This window comes from Musca domestica, unplaced genomic scaffold (genome assembly GCF_030504385.1).
Source record: "Musca domestica strain aabys unplaced genomic scaffold, Musca_domestica.polishedcontigs.V.1.1 25, whole genome shotgun sequence".
Taxonomy (NCBI): Eukaryota; Metazoa; Arthropoda; class Insecta; order Diptera; family Muscidae; genus Musca; species Musca domestica.
In genome coordinates this window covers 2,659,897-2,677,875 of record NW_026712277.1, presented here as the reverse complement: position 1 = coordinate 2,677,875, position 17,979 = coordinate 2,659,897, and the positions used below count along the sequence as shown (strand labels likewise).

The 17,979-nt window shown below is 25.3% G+C and overlaps 1 protein-coding gene across 1 annotated transcript in view; it reads left to right on the top strand.

Annotated features, from left to right (window-relative positions):
- Positions 1-1,240: 1,240 nt before the first annotated feature.
- LOC101893146 (KN motif and ankyrin repeat domain-containing protein 2) overlaps positions 1,241-17,979 on the top strand; it is a 35,086-nt gene continuing 18,347 nt past the window's right edge. Inside the window, exons 1-3 of the mRNA XM_059123823.1 lie at positions 1,241-1,514; positions 5,221-5,453; positions 9,026-9,554. Of these exons, the coding sequence (XP_058979806.1) occupies positions 1,352-1,514; positions 5,221-5,453; positions 9,026-9,554 (925 nt within the window). The 5' untranslated portion in view covers positions 1,241-1,351. The remainder of the gene's footprint in view (positions 1,515-5,220; positions 5,454-9,025; positions 9,555-17,979) is intronic.

Here is a 17,979-nt window from a genome sequence, read left to right as displayed (position 1 = left end):
CTAAGTCGACATAGAATTTTATGCTGATCAAGAATATACATACTTTGTGGGGTCTAAAATGTATATTTCGAGGTGTTACAATGGTGGAGGGTATAAAAATGAAAAATAATAAAAAATGAAAATAAAAAATATTAATTAAATTAAAACAACTATTTTAAAATACTAATTTATTGAAATGAATAAACCTTGGTATTGCAATGGTAATAGTAATAGTAGTAATAATAATAATAATAATATAATAATAATAATAATATAATAATAATAATAATAATAATAATAATAATAATAATAATAATAATAATAATAATAATAATAATAATAATAATAATAATAATAATAATAATAATAATAATAATAATAATAATAATAATAATAATAATAATAATAATAATAATAATAATAATAATAATAATAATAATAATAATAATAATAATAATAATAATAATAATAATAATAATAATAATAATAATAATAATAATATAATAATAATAATAATAATAATAATAATAATAATATAATAATAATAATAATAATAATAATAATAATAATAATATAATAATAATAATAATAATAATAATAATAATAATAATAATAATAATAATAATAATAATAATAATAATAATAAAATAATAATAATAATAATAATAATAATAATAATAATAATAATAATAATATAATAATAATAATAATAATAATAATAATAATAATAATAATAATAATAATAATAATAATAATAATAATAATAATAATAATAATAATAATAATAACAATAATAATAATAATAATAATAATAATAATAATTATAGAAAAATAGTAGTAGTAAAGAAATTTAAAAGGAAATAAAAAAGTAAGAAATGAAAAAATTAAGAAAACTTAAAAATAAAAAAAATAAAAAAAGTAAAAATTAATAAATAAATTAAATTTAAACAAGTGTATACGTACAAAATAAATAAAAAATTTTATAACAACAACAAATAAATAATAAATTAATAATGATAACAATGAAAATAATAATAATCATAATAAAACAAAAATTGACTACATAACAAAAAAATAAAATAAAATAAAAATAAATAAACAAAAAAAAAATAAATAAAATAAAAAATATTGAAAATATTTTTCGATTAGTTTTTTATAAAAATAAAAATTAGAAAATAAAGTTCTATAAAATAAAATAAAAAATTTAAAAAAAGAAACGTATGATAAATAAAAAAAAAACTGAAATAAAAAAAGAAAATCTAAAAATGTAAATAAAATATTCATTTCAGAAAAAATACAATATTTAGAAAAAGATAAAATAGTTCACATTTTGGAAATTAATAACATAATTGATAAAAATAAATTTAAGAAAATGTTTTTGGAAGTGTTTCTGAGCCTAATCCTAATACTCTGGTATTATGTTAAATTTCCTCAACAAAATTCAACGAAATCGAATACGAGCCCAAAGAGGAGTCCAAAAACGAGACCAGCTAATTTAGATATACCGCAATTCCGGGAGATAACGGAATTATGTAGTAAGTTTTCAAAAAAAAAAAAAAAAAAAAAGAGAAAAAAATAAATAATAATAATAATAAATAAATAACATTTTAAAACATTTATTCAAATTGAGGTATATGACACTATGTGAAAAATAGCAACCTGGACCATAATTCCCCCAAAGGTTATCATATTTTCGACTTCCCCCACCCCTCATTGAGGCTTCCACAATTAAGCTCCCTCTTCATTTCCCACGAAATCGATCACTCTTTTTTGTGAATGTGCCAGTTTCTTTACCTTTTTTTAAGTTCTGTATGTTCAGCTGTATTCCATATTTGTACTCCAACAACCTTTTATGTTCAACGTTTTATTGTTCAAATATAATTTTTTTTATGTTTTCGGTAAGCTATTATTTTTTTATGTCATGTTCTATTTTTTTTTGCGGAATTTTGACAATGGTATAAGCAAAAACATAATTTTGTGTTAATCGAAATAGACATTGTGACCAAATACTCATTATTATTATGGCCCAGAAGGTAATCAGAAAGGTCTTCGATGTGCCTTGAATTTTTAATACCTTTGGTGTGATAAGGGAAACAACGAGTATTGAACTTGATTTTTGTTATTATGTTTTTAAATAGAAAAAGCAACAAAATTAGTAACAATGAAACTAAAAATTAAAACTTTAAAGTAATAATAATAATTTTAAATATAATATTATAAATAATAATATTATTAACTATATTAATAACATAAATAAAGTAATAATTATAAGAAAAATGATTTTTTGCTGACAAAAATAATAATTGAAAAATAACAAAAATAAATTAAATAATAATACCAATAATTTATATAAAATTGACCAGAGATTTTTAAATGTATTTAAGCCAAGGAAGATTTTTTAAGGAATTTTTCAAGCATTTTTAGACTACCTAACGTAGATTTTTGAAGAATTTTTTGAAAGGCTTTAAGTCCACCAAACCTAGGGTTTTTACAAATTTTTCCAAGGACCGGGATTTAAATAATTTTTTTAAGGAAGCACAATATATTTTGAAAATTTATTGGATTGATTTTTTAAAATTATTTTGAGGATCATCAGATCACCAAATGTAGATTTTTTGAATAATTTCTCTAAAGGTCCTTTAGACCACCAAATGTTTATTTCTTCACATTTTGAGTAGCTTTAAATATGGATTTTAAACTAATTTAAGAGCCTTCTTCGAAGTTTCTAAGATAAAAAGGCTGCCAAATGTGGATTTTTTTAAGTTTTATTTCAAGGACCTTCAGGAACTTTTAATTTTTAAAGAATTTTCTTCAAGTTCCATTAGACTACCAAATGTGGATTAATTTTATAGATTTTTTTAAGAGCAATCAGACTACCAGATATTGCGATCAGTCTACTTAACATATTTGTTTTTATGAATTCAGATCCTCAGTCTTTGCTTTTTTTCAAGGCTTGCAGACCAGCAACCTTGTCTTTTTTAAGAACTTTTTTTCAAGGATATCATAAAAAATCTTAAAAACTCATTGGGTTTATCTGGGGTGTTGGAAAAAATGTTTAAAAAACATGTTTATGGGTCTCTGGATCCTTAAAATAATTCTTAAAAAATCTATTTTTTTTGGCGGTTCCGGAGTAAAAGGGTCTCCTTGTCCTTGAAAAAAAAAAATTGAAAAATGTGGGTCCTTAAAAATAAAAATTTCTGTGAGGTCCAGGATCCTTGTAAAAATCGTTGAAAATCCTAGCTTTTTGCTTTCTGGGTCCTTGAAAAAAAAATATTTTAAAAATCCACGTTTGTGGCCTCTGGATCCTTGAAAATAAAAATTTCTTTGAAGTCCAGGATCCTTGTAAAAATTTTTTAAAATCCTAGCTTTTTGGTTCCTGGGTCCTTGAAAAAAATATTTTAAAAAATCCACGTTTGTGGCCTTTGGATCCTTGAAAATTAAAATTTCTTTGAAGTCCAGGATCCTTGTAAAAATTTTTGAAAATTCAAGCTTTTTGGTTTCTGGGTCCTTGAAAAAAAAAAAAAAAAAATTAAAAAATCCACGTTTGTGGTCTTTGGATCCTTGAAAATAAAAATGTCTTTGAAGTCCAGGATCCTTGTAAAAATCTGTGAAAATCCCAGCTTTTTGGTTTCTGGGTCCTTGAAAAAAATTTTAAAAAAAATCCACGTTTGTGGAAAAATCTTAATTTAAGGTACTTGAAAAAATTCTTTAGAATACCAAAGTTTTTGAAACTCTGGTTCCTTGAAAAAAGTCCTCGTTTGTGGGTCTCTGGGTCCTTGAATATAAAATTCTTTAAAAAACAAGTTTAATTTGGTTTTAGTTTCTGGGTCCTGGAAAATAATTCTTTAAAATATCTTCTTCAAAAAATACAGGTGTCTAAGTCAATGAAAACAATTTTCTGGGTCCTTAAAAAATTGCTTTAAAAATCCACTAAAAATACCCGTTTATGACTCCTTAAAAATCTTTAAAAAAATCACAATTCTGGGGTCTGGGCTCTTCAAAAATTCCTCAAAAAAATTTTTGTTTTGGTCTCTGGATCCTTGAAAAATTCCTAAAAACCCAAGTTCATGAGATTCTGAGCACTCGAAGAAAAAATCTATAAAAACTCACATTTGTTAGAGGTCACAGGATCCTTGAAATAGAATTTTAAAAATCAAAGTCTATGATTCTTTAGGTCTTTTGAAAACAATTATTTCAAAAATCCATGAATATGGGTGTTTAGGTTCTTGGAAAAAAGTTTTAAAAAGTCCCATTCCTTCAAAAAAAAAAAAGATTAAAAAATCAAAGTTTGGGATTCTTTGGGACCCTGAAAGAAATGTTTAAAAAACCCAAAATTTTGTGTCTCTGTGTCCTTTAAAAAATCCACATGTGTGGGTCTCTGTACACTTGAAAAAATTCTTTAAAAATCTAAGTTTGCGGGCTTCTGGGTCCTTGAAATAAAAATAAAAAAAATCTCTAAAAACTCAAGTTTATGGGACTCTGAGCGCTTGAAGAAAAATTCTATAAAGCCCACGTTTATGGGTCACTGGGACCTTAAAATAAAATCTGAAAAATCGACTTCTAGGGTTCTCCAGGTCATTGGAAGAAATTCTTTCAGAAAATTCACAATTATGAGTCTTTGGGTCCTTGGAAAAAAAAACTTTAAACCCCATGTTTATTGGTCACTGGATCGTAGAAATAAAATCCACGATTATGGGTCTCTGGCTCCATAAAAAAAGCACGATTGTGAGGGTCTGGGCCCTTGAAAAATTCCCAAAAAAGTCTAGTTTTTGGGTCTCTGAAAAAAAAATCCTTAAAAACAAGGTTAGTGAGCTTGCAGAACATTGTTTAAAATAATTTTTTAAAAATCCAGGTTTATAATTCTTTAAAAATAAATCCACGATTATGGAGCTCAGGGTCTTTGGAAAAATCTTGTAAAAGTCTATTTCTATAAGTCTTAAAATCCTCAAAAATTCTTTAAAATCCTCTCAAGGTCCTTGAAAAAAATTATCTTTGGGTGGTCATCGCAGCCACGGTTAAGTGTCCTATTTCAAGCAATGACCTCCATTATTTTGATGTTGGTTTTTTTTCCTTGTATTGGGCTATGATGAAGACCACAAACCTGGCCACCAGTACTCATATTGCATTCTATTATTTATGTATGCACATAAAAATATTTTTTTCTCTCTTTGAATAATCCTTTTTAATGTATTTTTCCTCCTCCTTTTGTTTTTTTTCATTTTTCTCCGGACTCTGCTGTAGGTAATCTACCACAATATGCCAATGTGCGCAGCTGCAACTGCTGTCCTTATGGCTACCACATCGACTTGGATTTCGTTCGTTACTGTGAATCGCTGGCCAATGCCAAGCCATCGGAGGAGGAGTTGCAACGGCGCAGTCGACGTCGCTCACGAAAGTCGATGGAATTTATGTTGGGTCTGGACTCAATATTCGATCAATGGGATGCCATCGATAAGCCGCAAACATTGACGGAGGTAAGTTGGAGAGTTGGATTTTTTTCTTTTCAATTTTTTTTTCCATTTTTTTCTTTGGTATTGAACATTGTCTGTGGCGTTTTGGTGTCTGAAAGTGTGGGCTAAAATCAATTCAAATAAAATTTACCGCCTCTTTGGCATAGAAAAGTCGAATGAAAAAGAAAAATGTTATTTTTGCCAATAAATGAAATTTGTCTTGGAGGCTTTTTGGGGGGAAGTTATAAATATTCCATGGCATGCCATGCCATGCCATCTGTGGTGGGTCTTTGAAATTGAAGTCTAATTTTTTATGGCAAAAGCGGGCGGTAAAATTTATTTATTTATTTTTTTTTTGAACACGAAAATTAGACATTAGAGGGGGAAACTTGGAAATTATGGATGGGGAGAAGAATAAATTTCCATAAAAAAATTTAATTCAGGATATTCAGGGAACTTTCCAAAAAAGGGGCTCTACATCACCAGAACTGAGGCTTGCGTTGAAAAATCTTTTTTCAGTTTGGCTGGATAGAAGATTTTCAATTTGAAAGCCTCCTCCCCTCCAGATCTTATTTTTTCAAATTCCCCTCCCACCATTTTCCAAATCGGCTAATATTTCTGTCCACGCCATCAACACATTCATGACTTTTTGCCTGCCATTTGTGTCGTTGAAAGCCATTACAAATTTCATTACTCCATTAAAAAGTCGACACTTTGGCAGCCATGGAAAGAAAAACCAACAATTAAAAAATGCAACAACAACAACAAAAATCGTATATTTCAATTAAAGCAAAAGAAGAAATCAGCCGCCAGACATGGCCACGCCAAGGCGTAGCAAAAGGAGCAAAAGGCGATCAAATTAAAAGACATAATTTCGCTGTCAAAAGACTAATGAAAAGTGAGGCAATAAAATTGGGCTTTGATCTCTGGCTGGATGGGTGGAAATGGAAAACGGAGAAGAAAAAAAAAAAAAAACGAAATACTGGGACCACCATCACCAGCATCCGAACAAGCCGGCAGTCTAATGTGTGACAAAACTTATTAAAACGCCACAAATGTTGTTGCCGATGGAAGATCAAAGAAGGGCATGACAACTTCCAAAATCAAATCATTTTCACCACCAACAAAATATTTAAAAAAAAAACATAAAAAAGCAGAAAAAAATAAAAATTGAAATAAAATAAAAACGAGAATTAATAAATTAAAAACTAAAAAAATTAATAACTTAACTCCTATTAAAAAAAACAAAATAATTAAAATTAACAAAAAAATTCTCTTATATCAAAAATTAAAAAAATAAAAATTAAATACTTAAATAAAAAAATAAATAAAAATAAATAAAATTTAAAATAAAATAAATTTTCTTCAAAAATTAATAAAATAGCAATTAAAAAATAAAAAAAAATAAATAAAAAAAATAAAAATGCTCTTATCTCAAAAATTTATAAAATAAAAAATTAATAATTCATCTCTCTTCAAAAAAAAAAAATAAATAAATAAATAAATAAATAAAATAAATAAATAAATAAAATTAAAATAATTTTTCACAAAAATTAATAAAATAACAACTAAAAACTAAACAATTCATCTCCTTTTTTTCAAAAAAAAAAAAAAAAAAATAAATAAATAAATAAATAAATATCTCAAAAAATAATAAGATAAAAATTAAATAATTTATCTCTCATAATAAAATAAATAAATAAAATAATTTTTTCTCAAAAATTAATAAAATAATAACAAATAACATAACAATAAAAAAATTCATTTTTTCTCAAAAATTAATAAAATAAAAATTAAATATTTTATATCTCTTAAAAAAACAAATAAAATGAAAATAAAATAAAATTTTCTCAAAAATTAATAAAATAATAATTAAAAAAACAATTCAAATCCTTTTTTCCCAAAAAAAAAAAAAAAAAAAAAAAACAAATAAAAATGCTCTTATCTCAAAAATTATTAAAATAAAAATTAAGTAATTTGTCTCTTTTCAAAAAAAAAAAAAAAAAAAAATATATATATATATATATATATATATATATATATATATATATATATATATATATATATATATATATATATATATATATATATATATATATATATATATATATACATATATATATATATATATATATATATATATATATATATATATATATATATATATATATATATATATATATAAATTAATAAATAAATACAATTAAAATAAATTTTTCTCAAAAATTTATAAGATAACAATTAAAAAATAAACAATCCATCTCCTTTTTTTCCAAAAAAGAAGTACAAATAAAAAATCTCTTATCTCAAAAATTCATAAAATAAAATTAAATAATTTATCTCTCTTCAAAAAAAAAAAAAATAAATAAATAAATAAAATTAAAATAAAAATAAAATAATTTTTTCTCAAAAATTATTTAAATAAACAATTCATTCCCCTTTTTCCAAAAACATAAAAATGATCTTATTTCAAAAATTAATAAAATAAAAATTGAATAATTTATCTCTCTTCAAAAAAAAAAAAAAAATAAATAAATAAATAAATAAATAAAATTAAAATAAAAATAAAATAAATTTTTCTCAAAAATTAATAAAATAACAATTAAAAAAACAACTCATACCCTTTCCCCAAAAAAAATACAAATAAAAATGCTCTTATCTCAAAAATTAAATAATTAATCTCTCTTCAAAAAAAAAAAAAAAAAAATAAATAAATAAATAAATAAATAAATAAAGTTAAAATAATTTTTCTCAAAAATTAATAAAATGACAATTAAAAAATAAAAAATTCACATCCTTTTTTCAAAAAAAAAAAAAAAAAAAAAAATAAATAAATAAATAAATAAATAAAAATGCTCTTATCACAAAAATTAATAAAATAAAAATTAAATAAATTATATCTCTTCAAAAAAAAAAAAAAAAAAAAAAACAAATAAATAAATAAAATTAATATAAAAATAAAATAAATTTTTCTCAAAAATTATTGAAATAATAAGTAAAATAAACATTCATATCCTTTTTTTTTAAAAAAAAAAAAAAAAAAAAAAACAATAAAAATGCTCTTATATCAAAAATTAAATAATTAAAATTAATCTCTCCTCAAAAAACCAAAAAAATAAATAATTACAATTAAAACAATTTTTCTCAACAATTAATAAAATAACAACTAAAACCTTTTTTTCCAAAAATATAAATAAATAAAAAAAATAATAATAATAAATAAATAGAAGTTGAAAAAATAAAATTTAAAATAAAATTCAAAATAATTTTACTCTTCTCTCAAAATTAATAAAACAAATATTAAAGAAAATTAAATAAGTTTTTTTCCTTTTTTTCAAAAAATAAACAAAAAAATAATTAAGTAAATAAATTTATTTATTTATGTTTTCAAAATTATTTTATTATATAAAATACAAAATAATGATAACAATAAAATTAAAATAATTATTTTCTTTTCTCAAAATCTAATAAAATAATAATTAAAAAAATAAATAATTTATCTCCCTTTCAAAAAAAAAAAATTAAATAAATAATAATAAAAAAATAAAATCAAAAAATTAAAAAAAAAATAAATAATGGTTCTTTCTTTTTTCCAGCTTCCCCACGAAAGTGAACCCGACTCCCCCTTTGCCAGTTTGCAGCGTACACCATCCTTCACCTCCACCACCTATCAATATCACCAACCTCCTAGACAACGATCCTCGTCAGTGCCCCGTTATGGCTCAACAACACCCACACCCTATCCCCGTTCAGAGTCACCGTTTGGCACAGCCTCATCCACCTGTTCGTCATATCGTGGTGCTGAAAGTGATCAGGCTCCCTATCCCATCAGACGTCCGGCCAACAGCCCACCGGAAACAAAGGCATTTTTACGTGATGCGCTCGATGAGGTGTGCAGTGATTTTGAACGTACGCTGGAGAGAGCGTCCATGAAGAGAAAGAAATTGGGATATCGTGATGATGCTGGGGGTGGTGGTGGGAGAGGCAAATATGATCCGGGTTATTTGAGTGATAGAAATAACAACAACAATAGTCCCTATATTAAGGGTCTGAGTTATAATTATCAGGATAAACGTTATAATGGCTGGTCCTGGGATACGGCAGATGGGCCGCAAAGCGGTGGAGGTGAGTACGAAGAGAAAATATTGCAATTAAAAAAGAAACTAAAAACCTAAAACTTACTAAGAGCCCCGGAAGAAATTCTAGCTTGACAAGTGGTTACACCTATAGAAAATCTTTAAAGGTCTATAGGTAAAAAAATCCATAGAGAAAACCTTTGGGAGGTATCCTTTTCATAGAATAGCTTCTAAGTTTGTGGATCTCTGAGTGCTTGTAAAAAAATATTTAAATGATCAACGTGTATGAGTCTCTGAGTCCATGAAAAAATGCTTAAAAAATCCAAGACTAAGGCTCCTTGTGTCCTTGGAAAAAATTCTCAACAATTTTGAGAATTTTTTGAAAAAAAAAAAAAAAAATATGCAAAAGTCCTTTTTTGAAAACCACATAGTCTTTGGATCCTTGAAAAAAATCTTTGAAAATCAACTTCTTTGGGTCCTTCAGAAAATTTTTTAAAAAATCCACGATAAAAGTTCTCTGGGTCCTTAAGTAGAATTCTTAAAAAAATTCTCGTTTATGGGACTCCTGGTCATTGAGAAAAGTTCTTAAAAAATTCTCGTTCATTATCCTTAGGTGCTTTAGAAAAAAATCTTTAATAATCCTCGTTTACGGATATCTAGGTCCTTGAAAAAAAAAATTCTGTAAAAGTGCATTCCAGAAGAGCTTCTGTCTTCAGAAGAGCTGTGTCCAGAAGAGCTTCAGTAGAGCTTCTGTGTCCAGAAGAGCTTCAGAAGGTCTTCTGTGTCCAAAACAGCTCCAGAAGGTCTTCTGTGTCCAGAAGTGCTTTAGAAGGTCTTCTGTCTCCAGAAGAGCTTCAGAAGGTCTTCTGTGCCCAGAAGAGGTTCAGATGGTCTTCTGTGCCCAGAAGAGCTTCATATGGTCTTCTGTGCCCAGAAGAGCTTCATATGGTCTTCTGTGCCCAGAAGAGCTTCAGAAGGTCTTCTGTGCCCAGAAGAGCTTCAGAAGGTCTTCTGTGCCCAGAAGAGCTTCAGATGGTCTTCTGTGCCCAAAAGAGCTTCAGAAGGTCTTCTGTGTCCAGAAGAGCTTCAGAAGGTCTTCTGTGTCCAGAAGAGCTTCAGAAGGTCTTCTGTGCCCAGAAGAGCTTTAGAAGCTCTTCCAGCCAGAGCAGAGCTTTAGAAGCTCTTCTAGCTAGATCAGAGCCTTAGTAGCTCTTATAGCTAGGGCAGAACTACAGAAGCTCTTCTAGCCATAGAAGAGCTTTAGGAGCTCTTCTAGCCATAGAAGAGCTTTAGGAGCTCTTCTAGCCATAGAAGTTCTGTAGAGCTCTTCTACCATAGAATAGCTTTAGAAGCTCTTCTCTCCCTAGAAGTGCTTTAAAAGGTCTTCTGTTTCAAGAACTGCTTTCGACTGTTTCAAAGCTTTTATATATGCTATATACTCCATTGTTGGTTGGTCGGATCGTAAATATTGTCCTCTATAACTAACAGCATAGATTTTGAAATTTATATGTATAAGTGAATTTTTTCTCGATTTTGAATATTTATGTGAATGCTTTGGCAAATTCAATTATCCAACAGTTATTACGACTTATTTGCCCGTTTTTTTTGGTATGCAGTCAAATCACATTTAAAATTCCGCACCGGCAATTTCCTAGGTTCCAAGTAAGGCTCAAAACATACAACAAATGTAGTCACCTAAAAAAAAACTAAACGTAACGAATTTCAAATTTTCCAAAATGTAAAATAAACAACTGCAATTGAAATTCAAATTTTGTGCGAATTTTAATGCGGCTTTTATTGAGTGGCTCACCATGAGTTGGTGTGCGTGTGTTTGTGACTATGTTTGTCATGCCAGATGGATTTGTTTGCTGTCTCTACTTTGTCTGCGTTTTAATTTAATGCAATTTTATTATACAATTTTGTTTGGCATTGTTGTTGTTGTACGTCTTGTGATTTATTTGTTGGCATAAAAATTTGGTAACAATTTTTGACGTTTATGGTTATTTGCATTAATCAGCTGAGGTGGTTTTGAAAAAAAAAAAATTACATGCGTTTTCAAACAGCTGCAAGTTTGGAAATATTTTTGTGGAAATTAAAAAAAAATATTTCAATTTAATTATTTTGAAAAAGCTTTAAATATTTTTTTTTGATAATATTTGAAAGATTGTTTTTTTGTTTTAATTATGTTCTTTTGAAATTTTGAAAAATTATTTTTAAAAAATAAAAAATAAAAAAAGGTGCAATTTTGAAAAAAAGAACACATTCTTTGGAAATTTAAAAAAAAATTCAATTTAACAATTATGAAAAAGTTTTGAATATTTTTTTTGAAAATATTTGAAAAATTTTTTCATTATTAATTATTTTCTTGAAAATTTTGAAAAATAATTTTCATGAAATAAAAAAGGTGCAATTTTGGAAATGCTTTTTCTGAAAATTTACAAAAAAAAAAATTTAAATTTAATTTTTAAATTTTTGAAAATTTTGAAAATAATTTTTATGAAAAAAATATTTTGAAAATAATTTGATTATTAACTTTTTTCCAAACAATTTTTGAAATTTTGAAAAATTATTTTTATGAAATAAAAACAGGTGCAATTTTGGAAATACTTTTACTGGAAATTTTAAAACAATATTTCAATAAAATTTTAAATATTTGAAACAATTTTTTTTTTGATTATTTTTTTTTTGGAAATTTTGAAAAATAATTTTTATGAAAAAAATATTTGGAAAATAATTTGATTATGAACTTTTTTCCAAATGATTTTTGAAATTTTGAAAAATAATAAGTTTGTGAAATAAAAATTGATGCAATTTTGGAAATACTTTTTCTGGAAATTTCAAAAAAAAATATTTCATTTTAAGTTTTAAATATTTTTTAAATATGTGAAAGTATATGTTTTAGATTATTGTCCTTTTTTTTTGGAAATTTTGAAAAATAGTTTTTACGACAAAAAAAAAAAATTTTGAAAATAATTTGATTATGAACATTTTTCCAAATAATTTTTGAAATTTTGAAAAATAATAATTTTGATGAAATAAAAACGGGTGCTAATTTGGAAAAAACTTTTTCTGGAGATTTCAAAAATATTTCATATTTTAATTTAAGCTTAAACATTTTTTAAATATTTGAAAGATTTTTTTTTTTTTGTTTATTTTCTATTTTTTTTTGGAAATTTTGAAAAATAATTTTTATGAAAAAATATTTTGAAAATAATTGGTTATAAACTTTTTTCCAATTAATCTTTGAAATTTTGAAAAATAATTTTTATAAAATAATAATAGGTGCAATTCTGGGAATATTTTTTCTGGAAATTTAAAAATAAATATTTGAAAAAAATTTTTTGATTATTGTCCTTTTTTTTGGAAATTTTGAAAAATAATTTTATGAAAAAAATATTTTGAAAATAATTTGATTATGAACTGTTTTTTTTCCAAATTATTATTGAAATTTTGAAAAATAATTTTTATGAAATATATTTTTTTTCTCTCTTTTCCAAATAATTTTTGAAATTTTTAAAAATAATTTTTATGAAATAAAATAATAAATAATTTTTTAAAAATAATTTTTTTGAAATAAAAGCATGTGCAATTTTGGAAATATTTTTTGTGTGGAAATTTTAAAAGAAGTATTTCAATTTAAGTTTTAAATATTATTTTTTTGAAAATATTGAAAAAAAGTTTTTAATATTTTTTATTTTTTTTTTTTGAAAATTTTGAAGACCAATTTTTATGAAAGAAAAAACTATTTTGAAAATAATTTGATTATATATTTTTTTCGAAATAATGTTTCAAATTTTAATAAATAATTTTTATAAAAACAGCTTCAATTTAAAAAAAATTATTCTGGAAATTAAAAAAAAAATATTTCAATTAAATTATTTTGAAAAAGTTTTAAATAGAACAGTGTGGCTTGTTTGTTCGGGATACCGTAGTATTTTGTTGTTGCAAAATGGTCAGGCTTATCCCTTTATTGTTGTTTTTATAAAAAGTTTTAAATATATTTTTTTTGCAAGAAATTTATTTAATTATTATTTTTTTTTAAATTCAAAAATATATTTTTTTAAGAAAAAAAATTGAAAATAATTTGATTATGAATTATTTCCAAAAAATTTTTGTGGAAAATCGAAAAAAAAATGTAATGAATCCAATTGCTGTTGTCAAATAAGATTTCATTCCTTTAAAGCTCTGCCATCAATTGTCAGTCCGAAACCGAAAAACAAAAACTTCACACATCTCTATCGATTTCACACTCAACGTGTTGAAGCATCACAAATCGATGTTTATTTTAGACATTTCGAAAAAAAACAACCAAAAAAAATTTTGTGTGTGACAAAAGTAAACAAGCATTGGACGAAGTATTGTTGAAGTTACTTAACATTCTGTTGTGGACAAAATTAGATCTGATTTTGGCAAACTTCACAAAAAAAAAAAATGTTTTTTACATCGGCCTGAAAGGAAATAAATATTTGTCCATCAACATCAAAGCGAGGCTAATTTAATGGGAAATGAATTATGTGGAGGTTTCACTTTTTTGCTAGACAAGGTACTATGGCTAAGACTTTTATGTTTTAATAGGAAGCAGAGCGGATTGGAAACTGTAAAAGATAAAATAAAAAATCTTTGGTGGATTTTGTAAAAATATTCTCTTTTTCCCTTTTTAAAGAACAAATTTGAGAAAATATTTTTTTAAGAATTACACTGTTCGACAAAAAAGGAAATATTCTACACAAAATTTCGCTATGAATCTCAGAATAAACCTAATATCTAGGTACAATAGTTTTGAATGAAAATAATATTCAAAATTTAGGTACTTATAGCATAAATTATGTGTTTGCTTTTTATACCCTCATATGGCTAACGGGGGTATATATCATTTGATACAGTCAGAATGTGTCTCATCGAAACAACGCTTTTAGGATCTAGGTCTCTTTGAACCAAAGCCGTTTCAGGACATTTGGAATTTCGCTCATCCTAATTTTTCTACCAATACAAGATGTGGTATCAAAATTTTCAACAACCAACTTTCAAACTCGGCACATTATTATAGATATTGACCCACATCCTCTGGTACCTACCCCACAAAGGGACACAATTTTTAATACACATATCTCTCTTAGCGATACTTTTCAAAATTGGTATTTCTAAATATTTCCTCCACCAGAGATCTGATGGGAATATAAAATTTATTCCTTCTGGATTTTTTAGAATATTTCGTGGAGGTTGTCGCAAGTTCAGTTCGTCCAACGGTGTGTTTTTTTTTTTGTGAAAATAATAGTTTCAAAATTATTTTGGGTAATTTTTGAAAATTTATTTCCTTGTAGTCAGGAATATTAGCAATTTTTGAATTTTTTTAAGAATTCTCTTTTCTAAGAACTTCATGCCTAAAAATCGGGGATTTGGAAAGAATTATTTAAGAATTTCCATAGAAAAGTATGACTTCATATCAAAAAATTATATTCCGAAAGAAATTCTTGATGACAACTTCCTGATAAAAATTCAAAAAAATTTTTTAATTATTTTTTTTCTAGGATTTTAATTTTTCAAAATTGTTTTTCAAAGATTTGATGCCTAAAAAGCATGGACATTTTGTGAGGTGAAATATGGTTGGTATCTTTGAAATTATATTTTGAAGAACTTCTTTTCCGAAAATCGTGGATTTTTTTAACAGAAAAGTCTTCCTTGTAGGAACTTGTGGAATTCTTCCAAAAATTAGTTTTCAAAACTTTATGTCATAAAATTGATTTTGTGGGATTTTTTTCATGAAATTTCGGAAAAGATTTCTGTTTTTTTGTATTATTTTCAAAGATTTTGCGTCAAGCTTGCCGATTTTGCACATATATGTTTAAGGAATTTGTTGTAAAATTTTTTGAATTTTTTAGAATTATTTTTCCAAAACTTAATGTCTGAAAATAGAAATGGAACATGGACTTTGTAGGATTTTTTAAAAATTTCTTTATAAAAAATTTTGATTTCTTTTGAGATTTGTTTATTCAAAGATTTCATTTCTAAAAATTGTCGATATTGCAAGGACATTTTTCAAAGACTTAGAACAATTTGTTTTTTACGATTTTTTTCCCAAGACCTTCATATCTAAGAGTCGTGGATTTGTTGGAACATTTTCAGGGACTTCCAAAATTTTTGGATTTTTTAAGAATTATCTTTAATAAGGACTTCATGTCTAAAATTCGGTATTTGGAAAGAATTATGTAAGGATTGAAATAGATAATATTTTTCTAAATTTCTTACAACAAAAATTAGAAAAAAAATTGCAGAGAAGTTTGTATAGAAAATTGTGGATTTTTGAAAATTTTTTCCTTTGGAAGAACTTTAGGCTCATGAATTTTGCACATATATGTTTAAGGACTTTGTGGTGTTTGTTTCTTTTTTTGAATTTTTAAAAATTCTTTTGCCAAAACTGGAAGTCTAAAAATCGTAGACTGTGTAAAATTTTTTTAAAAATTTCTTTATAAGAAACTTTGGATTGTTTTGAAATTTGTTTATTCAATGATTCCATGTCTAAAAATTGTCGATATTGCAGGAACATTTTTCAACGACTTATTTTTTTTTTTAGATTTTTTCCAGGAGCAAATCCACGACTTTCAGATATGAAGAAAGTCTTGGATTTTTGGTAGAATATTTTTAGGGACTTCCCAGAAAAAATAAGTGGGATTGATGTTTTTCAAGCACCAACTGGACAGAAAACTAAACTGAAACATATCCAAAACTTTAAATAAAAAATCAAAAAAAAAAAAAAAAAAATACATTCGATGTTTTTTTTAACAAATACTTCAAATATTTAATACACTTAATGATACATTTATCATTATTTTTCTATAACATTTTTTTGTTGGTTTGCAACCAATTGAACGTGTAAATGAAATTATAAACAGTAACAAAAAAAAAACAAAAAAAAAAAAAAAATAGACAGAAACATGAATGACGTGGGAAACTAAAAACGATACAAAAAATAATAAAAATTGAAGCACAAAACCATAACAAAACAAAAAAAAAAAAACGTAAAAAAATACAAAAAACTGAAATAAATTTATTCCCCAACACCATTTGTTTTATGTGGAGTATTTTGTTCGCTTTTTTTTTGGTTTGTATTACTATTTTTTTTTCTCCATTTAATTCAACATGATTCATAGAGTCATGCTAAGTTTTTGATATAATTTAGTTTGCTTTTGAAGGAAAAAAATAATAAAAACTCAAACAAATGGATGTGATAGACATTTTAAACAATTGTACAAGCATACATACCCGTATTGGGTGAGCTATAGGAAAATGGAAAGTACTCTACAGTGATTGTTTGGTTGGATATTAAAACTCAAAATATTCGAATTTATAAGGATTCATTTATGAAATTTATTTAATTATTTGATATAGTTGGAAATCGATCTGAAAAATTTACAAGCAACCTGATATCAAAATGGTTCCGAAAAGATACAAAGCAACCTGATATAAAAATGCTTTAAAAGACCCACAAGGAAAGGGTGTATATACAGAAAAGCATTTCGGAAAAGAATTTCAGGGATCCAATTTATTTATTTATTTATTTATTTATTTTTTTTTTTGAAAGTTCCGAAAATAGTTTCAAATGATGGATGGCATTCAAAGTTCAGCGCGGCGGAACTTACTGTTTTTTTTCTTATTTTTACTAGCCTTTATTGCATTTTTTTTACAAATCCCTTCAAAACTCGTACCTTTTCTAAAATAGTGATCCCCTTGAATTGCTGTAGGGTATTTAAGCGTCTAAGACAGCTTAATATGAACATGACTTCAAATCAATTTCAATTTTTCACAATTCTCACATAATTTTCAAAAACTTAATCCAAAACGTAAGCGATTTGTGTCAAAATGCAGGTCTTCTATTTAACAAACAACACGCATAGCTCCATGAATGTTTTAATAATAATGGAGAGTTTTTTTTTTAATTTTACAAATTATTTTGGAATATTTTGAGATATTGATTGACATTTAGAAACATAGTCGATTGAAATTGAAGCTAATTCGTAAAAAAAATTAAAAAAAAATCGTAGCCGAAATTCCTCAAAAAATCTTTTTAAAAATCCACTTCTGATGGTCCCAGAAAAACCCAAATTTGATGATCTGAAAAACAAAAATTCTAAAATTGAGAATTTAAGATTTAATTCGTCTTCATATTTAAATTTTCAATTTCAAATATTTTCCGCTTTGATATCACATGTACTTCAATTTGAACTACTTTCAATTATCACCTCCACCCATCCATTCATCCACCACCACCAGTTATTGGCGTCAGCGTTTTTTGATTTCGTCAAAAAAGAAGATGATTTCAATCCACAAATAGATCCATTAGTCAGCCAGTCTGAAGATCAACACTTGTTGTCTCATTATCTTCAGCTTCATTTGTTTGTCTACAAATGTTTCGAAAACGAAAGACGAAGATCAAACAAATCTAGTATTTGACTTTCTTATCTCTCTCTTTGTTGTGG